This window comes from Arvicola amphibius, chromosome 5 (genome assembly GCF_903992535.2).
Source record: "Arvicola amphibius chromosome 5, mArvAmp1.2, whole genome shotgun sequence".
NCBI classification, from domain to species: domain Eukaryota; kingdom Metazoa; phylum Chordata; class Mammalia; order Rodentia; family Cricetidae; genus Arvicola; species Arvicola amphibius.
The window spans coordinates 141,466,474-141,481,513 of record NC_052051.1 but is presented as its reverse complement, the minus strand read 5'-3'; the positions used below and the strand labels follow the sequence as shown (position 1 = coordinate 141,481,513).

General features: G+C 42.3%; 1 protein-coding gene across 1 annotated transcript in view; it reads left to right on the top strand.

Moving 5' to 3' along the window:
- The window catches only part of Afg3l2 (AFG3 like matrix AAA peptidase subunit 2), a 39,953-nt gene that overhangs the window by 13,570 nt on the left and 11,343 nt on the right, over nucleotides 1–15,040 (top strand). The window contains exons 7-12 of the mRNA XM_038329263.1: nucleotides 153–277; nucleotides 1,861–2,134; nucleotides 5,125–5,262; nucleotides 5,993–6,146; nucleotides 9,240–9,347; nucleotides 9,438–9,563. Coding sequence (XP_038185191.1) covers nucleotides 153–277; nucleotides 1,861–2,134; nucleotides 5,125–5,262; nucleotides 5,993–6,146; nucleotides 9,240–9,347; nucleotides 9,438–9,563 — 925 coding nt within the window. The remainder of the gene's footprint in view (nucleotides 1–152; nucleotides 278–1,860; nucleotides 2,135–5,124; nucleotides 5,263–5,992; nucleotides 6,147–9,239; nucleotides 9,348–9,437; nucleotides 9,564–15,040) is intronic.

The window sequence follows — 15,040 nt, the reverse complement described above, 5'->3', positions numbered from 1 at the left end:
AATCTGATTCTTTTTTTCTTTTTCTTTTTTTGTTTTGTTTGGGTTGTTTTTTGTTTTTGTTTTTTTGTAGTTTGAGGCAGGGTTTTTCTGTAGAAAATTGAGAGTTTTGTTTGTTCTTCATTCTAAGGATATTTCTTTTTCTGTTTTTATAGCAATATGTCTGGTTTAATATTGGCAGTGTAGACACCTTTGAGCGGAACCTGGAGACTTTGCAGCAAGAATTGGGCATAGAAGGGGAGAACCGGGTACCTGTGGTCTATATTACTGAAAGTGATGGGTAAGAAATCATTTTAAATACATGCTTTGTGACAGACATGGTACACATTCCTATAATCCTAGCACTTGGGAGACTGAGGCAAGAAGATTGACAGGAATTTGAGGCCAGCTTCGGGTACATAGAAAGACCTTGTCTCAGAAAGCTTGAAAGATATATAAATAATAGAAAAACAGATTTGAGTACAAGTGCTATTCATAGTTCACTATCTTTTTGTCACCAAGTGACAGGTTACAAAGTTAAAGTCTTTAAGTTTTTTTTTTTTTTAGTTCTTTGTCCTATGTGTACACTGCACATTGGAAGAAGGCATCAGATCCCATTATAAATGGTTGTAAATGACAACCATGTTGTTGCCGAGAGTTTAACTTGGGACCTCAGAAGAACAACCAGTGCTATTAACTGCTGAGCTGTCTCTCCAACCCCCATAAATTAAAGTCTTAAGCAAGTCTTGGTCTGTTTGACCATATTGAAAAATAAATCTTTAGTAATTTAGTTTTTGCACATGACTATCTTCTTTCGTAAATGACTATTTAGTGTGTTAGGGTCCCGTATGCTATTCTTGAAGGGCTTTTGCATGAAGAGCCCTGTGTCATTTACCTTTATAGTTAATAGTTTTTCAGGATTTAAGAAATTTTTCCAGGCTAGAGAGATGGCTCAGTGGTTAAGAGCACAGACTGCTCTTCCAGAGGACTTGGGTTCAATTCCCAGCACCCACATGTAGCTCACAACTATCTGTAATTCTAGTCCCAGGGGATTCAATGCCAACTTCTGACCGCTGTGAGCACAAGTCATGCAATGGTGCACAGACATCTGTGCAGACAAAAATATTTATAGGGTTTCTCTGTAGCTTTGAAGCTTGTCCTGGAACTTGATGTGTAGACCAGGCTTGCCTCAAGCTCACAGAGATCTACTTGTCTCTGCCTCTCAAGTGCTGGGATTACAGGTGTGCGCCACCACTGCCCAGCTACCCCTAGGTTTTTGGTTTTTTTTAACAATGTTTAAAAATATATAAAAATTTAGCAAATTTGTACTTAAAAGTTACATTGGATAAATGTTGTTATTAAAACAAAAGATAGACTACATCCCTAGGCTTTGAGGCACCCATGCAGGCTCCATAATGCAGAGGTTCTGCTGGAAGAGAGCCTAAAGTCTGTTAACAAGAGAGGCCTGTGACGCTCAGGGCAGAGACATTAGACATCGTATGCATTACTTTCCAAACTGCCATGCTGTTAAATGAAGACATTTCCTGAGGTTGAGGCCTCCCAGTATGAGGACTGGAGTCTGAGACTGACACCAGGTTAGGCTAAACATTTAAGTGAGTGATTGGAAAGAAAAACTTGGTAGTAGCTAGATGATAATAAAATATAAAGAGCATACATGTCCTTTTTGTTATTCCGTGACTTTACTTTAATGACACAAATATGCCAAGGGTCTTCTGTACCTCAGACAAACTACTAGAATATTTCGAAATATTAGTTTTTTGAAAATACTGGATTATTAAAGGTTTTATCAATTGCCCTGGTGTCTGAGGCAGATGGGAAACTTGCCACCCCTCTTACCAGCTGTGCTGTTGTTTCCTCCTCTAGTTCCTTCCTGCTGAGCATGTTGCCCACAGTGCTTATCATCGCGTTTCTGCTCTACACCATAAGAAGAGGGCCCGCTGGCATTGGTCGGACTGGCCGGGGAATGGGCGGACTCTTCAGTGTTGGGGAAACCACGGCAAAGGTCTTAAAGGATGAGATAGACGTGAAGTTCAAAGATGTGGCTGGCTGTGAGGAGGCCAAGCTAGAAATAATGGAATTCGTGAATTTCCTGAAAAATCCAAAGCAGTATCAAGATTTAGGAGCAAAAATCCCAAAGGTAAAAAGATACTTGGAGAGGATTAACTCCAAAACTTGTGTGTCTCTGAAGCTGTCACCATATTACTTATTCAATTAGTCATTCTTCTTTCTGATCTTTGTTTCTGTCTAATTCAGTTCTGTACCCTGTTTTTGGTATCTCATTGTATCGATTTTGTGTATTTCTGAAAGTGTTTGTTTTTCTCCTCATGGAAGCCTTTTTTGCCTTTGTTCTCCCTCTAGTCTGATTTAGACACCCTCCTCCCCACCCCTTGTCAGCTGTAGCCCCTACTAGCATTTTCATACTGCAGTGGCCCAGCCTTTTCTTCCACACAGTGCTGGGTCATCTACTCACACCTGACACTGAGGTCTTGGCACAGCACTGTCAAAGAAGAGACAACACTAATGTGCACTTCCAGCACCTGCCTCGCAGCTGCTGTGCTAGGGCTGCTCTCGCACCACAGCGGCTTTGCAGCCCTTTGTTAGGCATAAAGTAGCAACTTGTTAAATGGATTGCTTATGGGTGGGGGTCCTGAGGGTTGAACATGTTTGCTAGCACAAGGGTCTTGTGCATGCTAGCCAAACCCTCTATCACTGAGCAATAGATACTCCTACATCAGCCTTCCAAGGAGTTAGGATTACAAATATGTGCTACAAGGCCCAGCTTCGATTAGCTGTTAAGTGGATAAAATAATTCATTAATAAAGCTTACTTTAAAGAAATGCTTAGGGGCTGGAGAGTTGGCTCATTAATTAAGTTCAAACACTTTCTGTTTTTTGAGAAGACTGGAGTTTGGTTGCCAGCACCTATATCAGGTGACTCACAGCCATGAGTAACTCCAGCTCCAGGGAACCCAGTGGCTTCTGGTTTCTGTAGACACTTGCATACATGTGGCACACACACACATACATACATATGTACGTACATACAGATAAATGTTTCATAAAAGAAATGCCTTTGTTTGGTAGATAGAGTCTTACCATGTAGCCCTTGTTGGCCTGGGACTTGGTGTGTAGACCAGGATGGCTCAAACTCACAGAGATCCGTCTGCCTCTGTCTTTCATGGTGGCATTAAAGGTGTGTGCCACCATACTTGGTCTGAAAAAAGCTTTGTAAAAGGAATCATTTCTATAATTTTCATGTCCCATCTGTATGGATAAAAAAAATCATGTACATGGCAAAATAATTTGCCATTACTTAGTACTATTCACATCATACCTAGGCAGATGAAAATAAACATTTTGTAAAAAGATTTATACTTGTATAGTATTCTGTCTGCATATATGCATGCATGTCAGAAGAGGACACAAGATCTCATTATAGATGGTTGTGAGCCACCATGTGGCTTTCAGAATTGAACTCAGGACCTCTGGAAGAGCAGCCAGTGCTCTTACTTAACCTCTGAGCCATCTCTTCAGCCCTAAAATAAACAAATTTTTAAAAGTGTTCCAGTGTTCTATTACAGTCTTGCAAGTCGTGTGTCTTTTCACCATATTATTCATCTCCCCACACACACTATTTGGAAATAAGAGTCATATGTTTGTTTGTTCATTTATTTATTGGTTTTTCAAGATGGCTTCTCTTTGAAGGTCTAGCTGTTCTCACTTTGTAGTCCAGGTTGGCCTTGAACTCAGAGATTCACCTGCCTCTGCCTCCCGAGTGCTGAGATTAAAGGCGTGCGCCACCGCTGTCTGACTTTTTGTTTTTTTCTCTCCAAGACAGGGTTTCTCTGTGCTTTGGTGCCTGACCTGGAACTTGCTCTGTATTTCAGGCTGGCCTCAAACTCACAGAGATCCACCTACCTCTACCTCCCCAGTGCTGGGGTTAAAGGCATGAGCCACCACTGCCTGGTGACTTTTTTTTACTTTGTGTATGTGAATAATTTGCTTGCATGCATGTATGCTCGCCATGTTTGCCTGTTGGATCCCCTGTAACTGGGGTTACAGATGGTTGTGAGCCATTATGTGGGTGCTGGGTATTGAACCCATGTCCTTTGCAAGAGCAACAAGTGCTTTTAACCACTGAGGCATCTTTCTGGCCCTATGTACATTTTTAAGACAGAGCAGTTTCTGATGTATCACTTAATGTGAAGTCAACGGCAGTGAATCACACATGTGTTAGGCCCTTTCTGTCACAGAGATGAGACAGTTCATAGAGGGTTTATTTGGGCTTAAGATGGCAGAGCAGAGGCATGGCGGCAGGAGCAGGATGCTGAGGGCTCACATCTTGAACGACAAGCACAAAGCAGAGAGCAAACCAGTAAAGCCGCAGGTCTTTAAAGCACATCTGTAGTGCTGCAGTTCTTCTGCAAGACCACACCCCCTCAGCCTCTGCAGACAGTGCTGTCAGCTGGGGACCACGACTTTAAGTACCCATTCTCATTTCTCATTCCAGCTCCCACATACAGCTAGGCTTAGGGAGACCGGAATCTACGCAAAATAGTGACTGACTTGTACATTTTCATGAAAGTAAAAGCCAGTGTTTATGTTTATTAATTACATGGATTCAAAAACCAGTTTTACTTTTAAAGAGCAAAATAATTTTGTAAATTGGGAATGTGGTGTCCATGTTTCTTTATTGTTTAAGGAATAGTTTATTAGCCTGGCTGCTTTCTTTTCATACTATTAGGATGAAAGCTTAAAAACCGCTAAAGCAGCTGCACTACAGTTCCCAGCCATTAGAACAAACCCAAGGCCTTGTGGTGTTGGGGATACAGCCCAGTGCTTTGTGCATGCTAGCCAAGTCTACCACTGAGCCTCCCACACACACTCAGCACTGAAGATCTTTAGACAGGAAGTGTTTAGATTTCCCTCGCGTTGTTGGCAGATTGGCCTGAAACAGACCTGCCCCCTCCGATAGCTCTCATATCTTCTCTACTGTAAAGACCTCTGTAATGTAAACGTTTCCACTTGTCACTAAGATTTAGAGTCAGAGGTGCCCTATGGAATTATGATGGGTGTGCAGTTTCTGTTTTCAAGATTCTGATTAGATGTAATCTCTCTGTGTCTGAAGGGTGCCATTCTCACCGGCCCTCCAGGTACTGGTAAGACGCTGCTAGCTAAGGCCACAGCTGGAGAAGCCAATGTTCCCTTCATCACTGTCAGCGGATCTGAATTTCTGGAGATGTTTGTGGGTGTTGGTCCAGCCAGGGTAAGTCTTGTTCTGTTCTGGTGATGGAACTTGTTTACTACAACCCGTTCCCCTGGGTGTGGACTGGTGAGGATGACCCTGTCCCTGGAGTCCCCAGAGTGACCTCTCACTGGTCACTTCCAAGGCTATCTAGCAGAGCCTGTGTGAGTCCCACCTCCCCCAGTGCAGTACTTCATTCTTAAGGTAATTTATGTATTTCAATAAGTGGCTTTACTCTGTGGATAACTTCTTCTGGCAGGACTTTTTTGAGGCATATTTAACAATTGACACGAGTGTCCAGTTAAATGCCTTTTACATCTGTGCAGTGTGAATACATTTTACTCACTTTAAGAAGAAACCTTTAGCAGTCTCTCCATCCCCTTAGCCCTAGGCAGAATCTAACATCTCTAGATTTCCTGTTTTCAGACATTTCAAATAAATGAAATTGTATAATGTATGATCTTTTTGTTTTGGGCTTTTTGTTTTATATTTTTTAAAAATAAACTGGGCGTGGTGGTGCACACCTTTAATCTCAGTACTCAGGAGGCATAGGCAGTCAGATCTCTGAGTTGAAGGCCAGCCTGGTCTATAAAGCAACTTTCAGGACCACCAAGAAGCCCTGTCTTGAAAAGTATTATTTTTATTTTTACGTGTGTGAATGTTTTTCCGTATGTATGCGTGCCGCCATCCGTTCTGAGGTTAGTCTTGTTAAACTAGTAACACTGACTTGACACGTAACTCATCTGTCAAGGTCCGAGACTTATTTGCCCTTGCTCGGAAGAATGCCCCCTGCATTCTCTTCATTGATGAGATCGATGCTGTGGGAAGGAAGAGAGGTCGAGGCAACTTCGGAGGGCAGAGTGAGCAGGAGAACACACTCAACCAGCTGCTTGTGGAGATGGACGGTGAGTGTCACGGACATGCTCTAACGGCTCAGCAGAGGAACAGAGCTCCAGTCCAGCACCCACAGGGTGACTCACAACCATCTGTAACTCCGGTTTCAGGGGATCCAGCGCCTTCTCCTAGTCTCTACAGGCACGCACCTGATGCACATACATGCACCTAGTATTGTTTTATACCAGTATCTTAACTAGCATCCTGCCTTAGCATTGGTGATAAGATTATATTGACTAAGAAAATGGGTAAAATGATGAACAAAAGAGCTAATGTCTGTCTCATTCTCAAAGTTGAATATGGTTCTGAAACATTGCAAAAGCCCAGGTGCAATGAAATGTGAATTTGGCAAACGTTGAATACAGGTGCCTTTTGAACTTTGTGGGTTTGCATTTAAGTTGAAAATATTCTAGTTCTCTGCATGTTTACACCTATAATAGTATTCACAATCTTTTTATGTCCATCCAATTCTATGCTGTCTATTTTTAGAAATTACATTAAGGTTCTGCTTGCTAATGTTTTTGTACTAGTTTCAAATAAAGTATCTATTTTATAGAAAGAAAGAAAGAAAGAAAGAAAGAAAGAAAGAAAGAAAGAAAGAATATCCTAAGTCCAAAATACAGTGAGTCCGCCTGGCCCACAGAACTTCCTGCTGAGCAGCACAGCACATTGCAGAGTGTGTTTCTTAAGGGCGGTGTGGCTGACTGGGAGTTGCAGTCGCTGCTGTCACCAGCATAGCTAGAGAGGATCAAGCCAAGCAGTGGGAGAGGCGGGTTCAGAATTTGAAGTGCAGTTTTACTGACTGCATCACTTTCACTCCACCGTTGAGGTGGAGCCATGTGTGCTCCTTAACCTAGAAAGTAGCAGTCCTTCCACACTGGCCAGCTGCTTTGTCAGTCAAGAGGCAGTTTCTGGGGCTGCTGCATCCTTCCTGAAGGGAAGGCACAGTGCCCAGCATCACACTGGCTTAGATGAGGAAGCCAGGCGCAGTACCAGAATGAGGAGGTGGAGACCTTGCTCCATTCTGTGGCATTCGGTTCACCCTTCAGACTCTAAGTTCAAACCGAGTGCCTCATTGGGGTACCAGCCCATGCAGTCTTTTAGTGCTTGTGTCCTGAGGTCAGAGGATGGCTAGAAACATTTGAGAACAGCAGAGAAAACTGAGACATTCAGGAGCCAAAGGGATGGCTTAGTGATTAAGAGCATGGGTTCCTTTATACCAAAGACCCCAGTTTCATTTCCAGCAACCCAAGTAGTCAGCGTAGAACTGTCACGAACACCTGTAACTTTAGCTTCTGACCTCTGAGGGTACCACAACTTACATGTGTATCCACTTATGTAATTAAAAATAATAACAATAGCTTGTTGGTAGTAACACGTGTCTTTAATTCCAGCACTCAGGAGACAGAGGCAGGTGGATCTCTGTGAGTTTGAGGCCAGCACGATCTGCAGAGCGAGTTCCAGGGCAGCCAGGGCTACACAAAGAAAGAAACCCTGCCTTGGAAAAAAGTCTAGAAAAGACAGAAAACTGTCGAGCGTAGGGGTATAGCACTTCAGAGGCAGAGCTTAGAGACACATCACAAGTTTGGTCCACAGAGTAAGTTCTAGGACAGTGTAGAATACAGAGTGAGACTATAGCCTAGGAAGGAAAAAAATTTAAAAATGTGATTCTTGAAACTGTGCCGTGTAAAGGAAAGGGCTAGAGAGAGAATGACTAGGGTGCTGGAGTGGCTGTGGAGGAGTCATTTCTACTCTTCTGTAACAGCAGGATAACCACGGTTGTGTAGAGTAACAGAACTGAGTGGGGAGAGGAGGGAATATATATACGTGTGTGTGTGTGTGTGTGTGTGTGTGTGTGTGTGTGTAGAGAATTTATTAGAATGGCTTACAGACTGTGGTCCTGTTAGTCCAACATGACTCTCTACCAACAGAAAGTCTAAGAAGCTAGTATTTGTTCAGTCCATTAGGCTGGGTGTCTCAGCTGGTCTTCAGTACATGCCAGAATCCTGAAGAAGTAGGTTCTAATGCCAGTGAAGGATGGACATGCCAGTTAGAGGGAGGGCAAGCAAGCAGAGAAAAAGCTTCCTTCTTCCATGCCCTTTATATAGATATATTCTATCAATCTGTGTATTGCCACAAGGGTGTGGCCTACCGGCAAGGTTCCCTTCTGGCATCTTTCTTTGACAGCTGCATAAAATCTCCTTGATTCTGTCTACTCTGTATATCTGTTTGGATTTCCCTCCTGGCTTTACTAAGCCATTGGCTGAAACAGCGTAATTTATTAGCTAATAAAAGCAATACATATACAGAAGGACTTCCCACATTAATTAAAAGTGGATCTTCCCACCTTAAAAGATCAGAATTAAATTGAGTATTCACACTTCAAATGATTTAATTAAGGGGAAAAAACTCTCACAGGTGTATCCAGCCTTTAGGTTTTATTTAATTTTAGATATAGTCAAGTTGACAACCAAGAATAGCCATCACAACAGCTGATAATAATTGTTTATTTCAGAGTTGCTACCAGAGGGCATGTTCAGTGTTCCAGCACAGGTCCTAAGTCTCTGAGTGATTGATTGATGTCCAGTTATCTTGTTTCTCATGCTTAAGAGTCATATTGCCCTTATTTATACATACAAGTATGTTAGCTAAAATAAGTATTTTTAAAAATATGAGTAAATAGTAACAAAAACTTTAATATGTGATTATTATAACTAAGAACAAAATGACTAATGAGAAAAATAATTCAAGTTTTGGCCTTAAAACTGCTAGATAAGGATCTGGAGAGATGGCTAGCAATTCAGGGCACTGACTGCTCTTCCAGATGGTCTCAGTTTGATTACCAGCACTCACCTGACAGTTCACAATAATCTTTTAATTAGTCCCAAGGTACTGTAATCTCACGCCCTCTTCTGGTCTCCACAGGCACTGCACACACATGTGCACAGACACATGCAGGTGAAACACCCACACATATAAAATTTTTAAAAGTTATAGGTAAAAATAGAAAACAATGTCTGATACAGATATGGATTTATGATGTCTACTGCTAGCTAGTCTTGCATTCTGTCCTGTGTTGTTTAATTCTGACTCCACCTTTTTAGGCTTCAACACAACCACCAATGTGGTCATCTTGGCAGGCACAAATCGGCCAGACATCCTGGATCCAGCTCTTTTGAGACCAGGCCGCTTTGACAGGCAGATCTTTATTGGTGAGATGGTATTCACTGGGTTCAGTCCAAGTTAGTGGTTGAGATGTGCCTCACTGTGACCATTTTTCCCCTTAAAAATAATTTCTAAAGGACCCCCAGACATAAAAGGACGAGCCTCAATCTTCAAAGTTCACCTTCGGCCATTGAAACTAGACAGTGCCTTGGAAAAGGAGAAATTGGCTAGAAAACTGGCATCCTTAACCCCAGGGTTTTCAGGTAAGTGGAAATTACTGCTGCTTTTAAAGCATTTTTCAATCACTGGCAAGTAACCAGGTCACTGTAGTTCCTCTCACTTGGGCCTTTGTCAGATGTTTTTACCTTTTAATTATGGGAAACTTCAGGTGTGCGCATAATTAGAGGATACAGAAAATTGACCCTTGAGCACTTCCCCAGCTTCGAGAATGCGCAGGGGGCTGTTAACATCCAGGCATGGACCCCACCCTCTATCAGCATAGTGGATTATGAGCAGCTCCTAGCATATCCCTTTATCCATAAATCTGTGAGGATTTGTTCCCAAGTCTTTTAACAGTTATGATAGAGATAGCATGCATGCTGCAGCGCTCACCAGTACTAAGTGTAAGTTCGGTGGGTTTTAGTATATTGACATAGTAGCCCAGCCATCACTATAATTTAATTTTGAAACATTGTATCACCTCGAGAAGAATCTATCAGCATCTCCTTCCACCTCCAGACTTGGACAACAGTAATCTACTTTCAGTCCTTACAGGTTTTCCTATCTGGATATATTCTATAATTGGATTATTCAGTATGTTACTGCCTCTGTTCACATAGGATGCTGTTTAAGGTTGGTGTGTCTGGTAACATGGAGCGACTTCATTTGTTCTTCTGGTTATTCGTTATCTGGTGTGTGGTTATGCCTAGTCTCACTTACCCTGTTCTTCATTTGATAGCGTTTGAGTGCTTTCTACTTTGTGATTGTTACGAATAACACTCCTAATATTCACCTACAGATTTCTGTGTGGGTGTATTCATTTCTCTTAGAATTGCTTGAGCCTATGATGTGAATGTATTTGGATCTGAGGAATTACCTGGCTAGTTTCTGAAGCGACTGCATCATTTTAACCTTTCACCATAGACTTTGAATATGTGTGCCAGTCTCTCCATATCCTTGCCAGTAACTGCTGTTTGCTCTGTCTCCTCCCACCTCTGGTTTTGAGACAAGATCTTGCTCCAAAGCCTCCGCTAGTCTGCAGATTGCTAGTTAATAGCTCAGGTTGACCTGAATTTGTGGTGATCCTCTTGCCTCTGGCCTCTCAGTGTTGGGATTACAAATGTGAGTCACCGCAGTTCGTTTATCTGTCTTTTTATTGTAGTAATCCTAGGGGCATAAATTGGCATCTCTTTGATGTTTTGATTTGTTATCCAATAAATTATTGTATGAAGTATTGTTTCCATAGTTTTACTGTTGATTTCTAGTTTTATTCTATTATGATCTGATAGGATATGAGAAATGGTTTTGATTCTTCCTGAATTGTGTGCTCTATATTTGTTAGATCAAATATTCTGTAGATGTCTGTTAAGTCTGTTTGGTTTGTGGTTTAGTTTAACTCTGAAATTTGTTTTTAGTTTGGATGATTTATCTAAAGATGGAAATAGGGTATTGAGTTCATCCACTATTACTGAACCAGGAGTCTGCCTGATCTTATGCCCACTAGTGCTTATTTTAATTTATATCTTCTGGATGAACTGTTTCTTTATTAATATGTAGTTACTGTCTATCTCTTTTGACTAATTTTGATTTGAGGTTATGCTTAGCATTGATTGTCAATTTCCAGGATCTGGACTAACTAGGAGACAAACCTGTAGGTACATCCTTGAGAGATTACTAAAAATGGGTAGCCTGGTAGCCTGTGAGGAGATTATCTTGATCAGGGTATTTGAGCTGGGAAGACCCACCCTAAGGGAAGAGGGCATATTTTCTGTTCTTGGGTCTTGGACTGAATAAAAACAAGGGTGCTAGCTGCAGGTTGCACTCATCCATTTCTACTTTCTGACTCTATAGACACAGTGTGGCCAGTGTTTAAGGCCGGCTGCCTTGACTTCCCCACCACAGTGGACTGTGCCCTGAAACAGCCCAGATAAATGCTCTCTTTTTGTTCTTTTGAGACGGTTTCTCTGTGTAACCCTGGCTGTCCTGGAACTCACTCTAGACCAGGCTTGCCTCAGACTCACAGAGCTCTTCCTGCCTCTGCCTCCTGAGTGCTGGGGTGGTATACCACGCCCAGCTGAAATGTCATTTTGGTCAATTTTAAAATACACCATTGTTTGCAGTCACTTATTCATTCATTCCATGCTTTCTTGGCTTAATCCTCCACATTACTCGAATGTGTTGGCTTTGGTGGGTGAGTTAGCTTTTTCATTTAAAGCTTTTAATTTCTTTGTTTTGCATTTTGACATGTTGGTTCTGTGATGTTGTGGGGAGATCCTTTGGAAATGTGCTTTTGGAGCTCTAAAAATTTTTACATTTGGATATCCATTTCTTTCTCAAGATCTGGAGGTTTTTCTTTGAATTTATTCACAAAGCCTTTAGTGTTTATCTCAGTTTTTTTCTATTCTGTAGATTCTTAAATGTGTTCTTGATCCAAGTCCTTAGTTAAGTCTGTTGGTGATACTCTCCACTTTTTTATTTGGCTCAATAAGTTTTTCTTTTTTAGAATTTATTTAATTATTTCAAAACCTTAGTTTCCTTGCTTAGTTTTCTTCCATGTTTTTGCCGACATCTCATCCATTTTCCCGACTTTACCTCTGTGTTGCTGACTTTCCTCTCCAGAACCTAGATTGAATTCATTTGATCATTTTTATTATTAAGCTTTCTAAGTTATCATCTGGCATTTTATGTCTTTCAGTATCTTTGATTTGAATATTTGAGGAGGCATACAAAATTTCATGAAAGTATGAAGGTGCATAAAAATAATAAAAGTCTTTCTTAAGAACCATGAAGTAGCACTCGGGAGGCAGAAGCAGGTGGATCTCTGTGAGTTCAAGGCCAACCTGGTCTACAAGAGCTAGTTTCAGAGTTCCAGGACAGGCACCAAAGCTACAGAGAAACCTTGTTTCAAAAAAAAAAAAAAACCATGAAGTAAAAATATAAACGTACTTTGAAGCTGGAGATACATCTTGGTCATCCTGTGGTGGCACCCTCCTCTAATCCCAGCACCAGGGTGTGTGTGTGTGTGTGTGTGTGTGTGTGTGTGTGTGTGTGTGTGTGTGTGATGTAGATGGGGTGGAAGCAGGAAGATTGGGAGTTCAAGGTTATCTTGGGCTACATAAAGACAAATAGTGATTGTTTATTATTGTGTGTATGTTTGGGGGTATGGAAGGCCCACATGTGGCAGAGGACAACTCTGAAGTCACTCTCTCCTTCTACCTTACATATGTTCTGGGGCTTGAACTCGGGTCATCAGGATTGCAGTGTAAGCATTTTACTAACTGAGCCATCCTGATTGGCACCTGATAGTGAACAATTCTGTTTCAAGAAAAAGAAAAGTTGTAGTAGTTTGTTTCTGAGTCTTTAGGAATTGGAGAGTATTGGCTATGTGCCCTGGAGAGGGTCAGCAGCCTGAACTATGGACTCTTGAGTGGCTTCCCTTGTTTGCATATGTGGGATCTCTGCCGGCTCTGCTTAGCAGTCTACAGGCTGTGCTTCCATGTTCGTGCTGACTTCTAGGTTCTGCCCTGCTGCTTGAATTATACCCACTGGGGTGTTAAGGGTCTGGCTGGAAGGAGAGGGGTTCTCAAGGGTGCTGAGGGTGGAGAAGGAATCTATGAGGCACAAGGCCTGTGTTGAGATTTTCAGTCTCCTGTGTGCTCATCATCTTGCTGGAATGATACAGCTGTGATGTCAGGTATTCCTTAGAGCGTCGGTGTGCAGAAAGCAACAGTTCCAGGGGTTGATCTCATCCTCAGGAAGTGATGTCTTCTCCAAGAAGGTGGGGCTGCTTTTTCCTGTTCACTCCTGCCCATTTGTTTTGTTTTGTTATTTTGGTCCGCATCTGGCCCTTCTGTTTTCCACAGCTTCCTTCCAGAGTTCTCTCGCCCTGGGACTGTGGCAGGTTAATTCAAGTCCTGACTAGTGATTATTCTGTGTTCTTAGACCTCTGGGGCAGCTCACTTTTAAACACTAGATTCCTTCCGTGATAGCACCTGACTACTTACTCCAAGTAAGTAGTAGTCACCAAAATCTGCCACCAGAACGGATGGCTGGGAAGCCTGTGCTTGTTCTGTAGGTGGCACTGCCCATCTCTTCACAACAGTGCTACCTTCTGATGAGACTTCTGCTGCTTTTGCCCACCTGAGAGCTGCCCAGCCTGAGCATGCTCTGCTGGGCCTGACTTCTCCCACGTCACCTTCCATGTTCTGTGCTTTTACCATTGTGAATTTCTGAAGCTTTCTTTGTCCTTTGAGTAAATTCCATTTTTTCTTACCCTGATCCTTCTCCTTCAGTGGGCCACACAGAGGCAGTTTCTTGTGGGTCATGTTACCCAGAAGTACTATACTGTTGAAAACTTGTTTACTTAGCTCACTTGTGTTAACATACACATAACCTGAGAAATCCACGTAAGGCCATTATGTGCCAGACAAACATTTGACAAGCTTCACATTACTTAAATTTAGTTTGTTAGCCAAATGTACTAGATTATTTTAATATGTTTATTATAAGTTATGTAAGCGTGTCGTCTAACATGCCCATAAGTCATTTTTCCAGCAAAGATGGCAAAACTAAGAAAATTAATGTGCATTTAAAAATAATGTCAGGGGGCTGGAGAGATGGCTCAGAGGTTAAGAGCATTGCCTGCTCTTCCAAAGGTCCTGAGTTCAATTCCCAGCAACCACATGGTGGCTCACAACCATCTATAATGGGGTCTGGTACCCTCTTCTGGCCTGCAGGCATACACACAGACAGAATGTTGTATACATAATAAATATTTAAAAAAAAAAAAAAAAAAAAACAGCCGGGCGGTGGTGGCGCACGCCTTTAATCCCAGCACTCGGGAGGCAGAGGCAGGCGGATCTCTGAGTTCGAGGCCAGCCTGGTCTACAAGAGCTAGTTCCAGGACAGGCTCTAGAAACTACAGGGAAACCCTGTCTCGAAAAACCAAAAAAAAAAAAAAAAAAAAAAAAATAAAAATAATGTCAGCCGGGCGGTGGTGGCGCACGCCTTTAATCCCAGCACTCGGGAGGCAGAGGCAGGCGGATCTCTGTGAGTTCGAGACCAGCCTGGTCTACAAGAGCTAGTTCCAGGACAGGCTCCAAAGCCACAGAGAAACCCTGTCTCGAAAAACAAAAAAAACAAAACAAAAAAAATAATGTCACTGGAGTCCCACAGCCAAACATTAGGTGGAGCTCAGGGAATCCTGCAAAAGAGGGGGAGAATGGATTGTAAAGCCAGATGGGTCAAAGACATCACAAGAAAACCCACAGAATCAGCCAACCTGGACTCATAGGGGCTCACAGAGACTGAATCAACAGCCAGGAAGCCTGCATAGGTCTAGCCTTCTGCACGTATGTGACAGTTGTATAGCTTGGGCTTCTTGTGGGACTCCTAACAGTGGGAGAGGAGCTGTTTCTGATCTTTTGTCTGTGTTTGAGACCCTTTTCCTCATACTGGGTTGCCTTGTCCAGCCTTAATATGAGGAGGTGCCTAGTCTAACTACAACTTGATATACCATGTT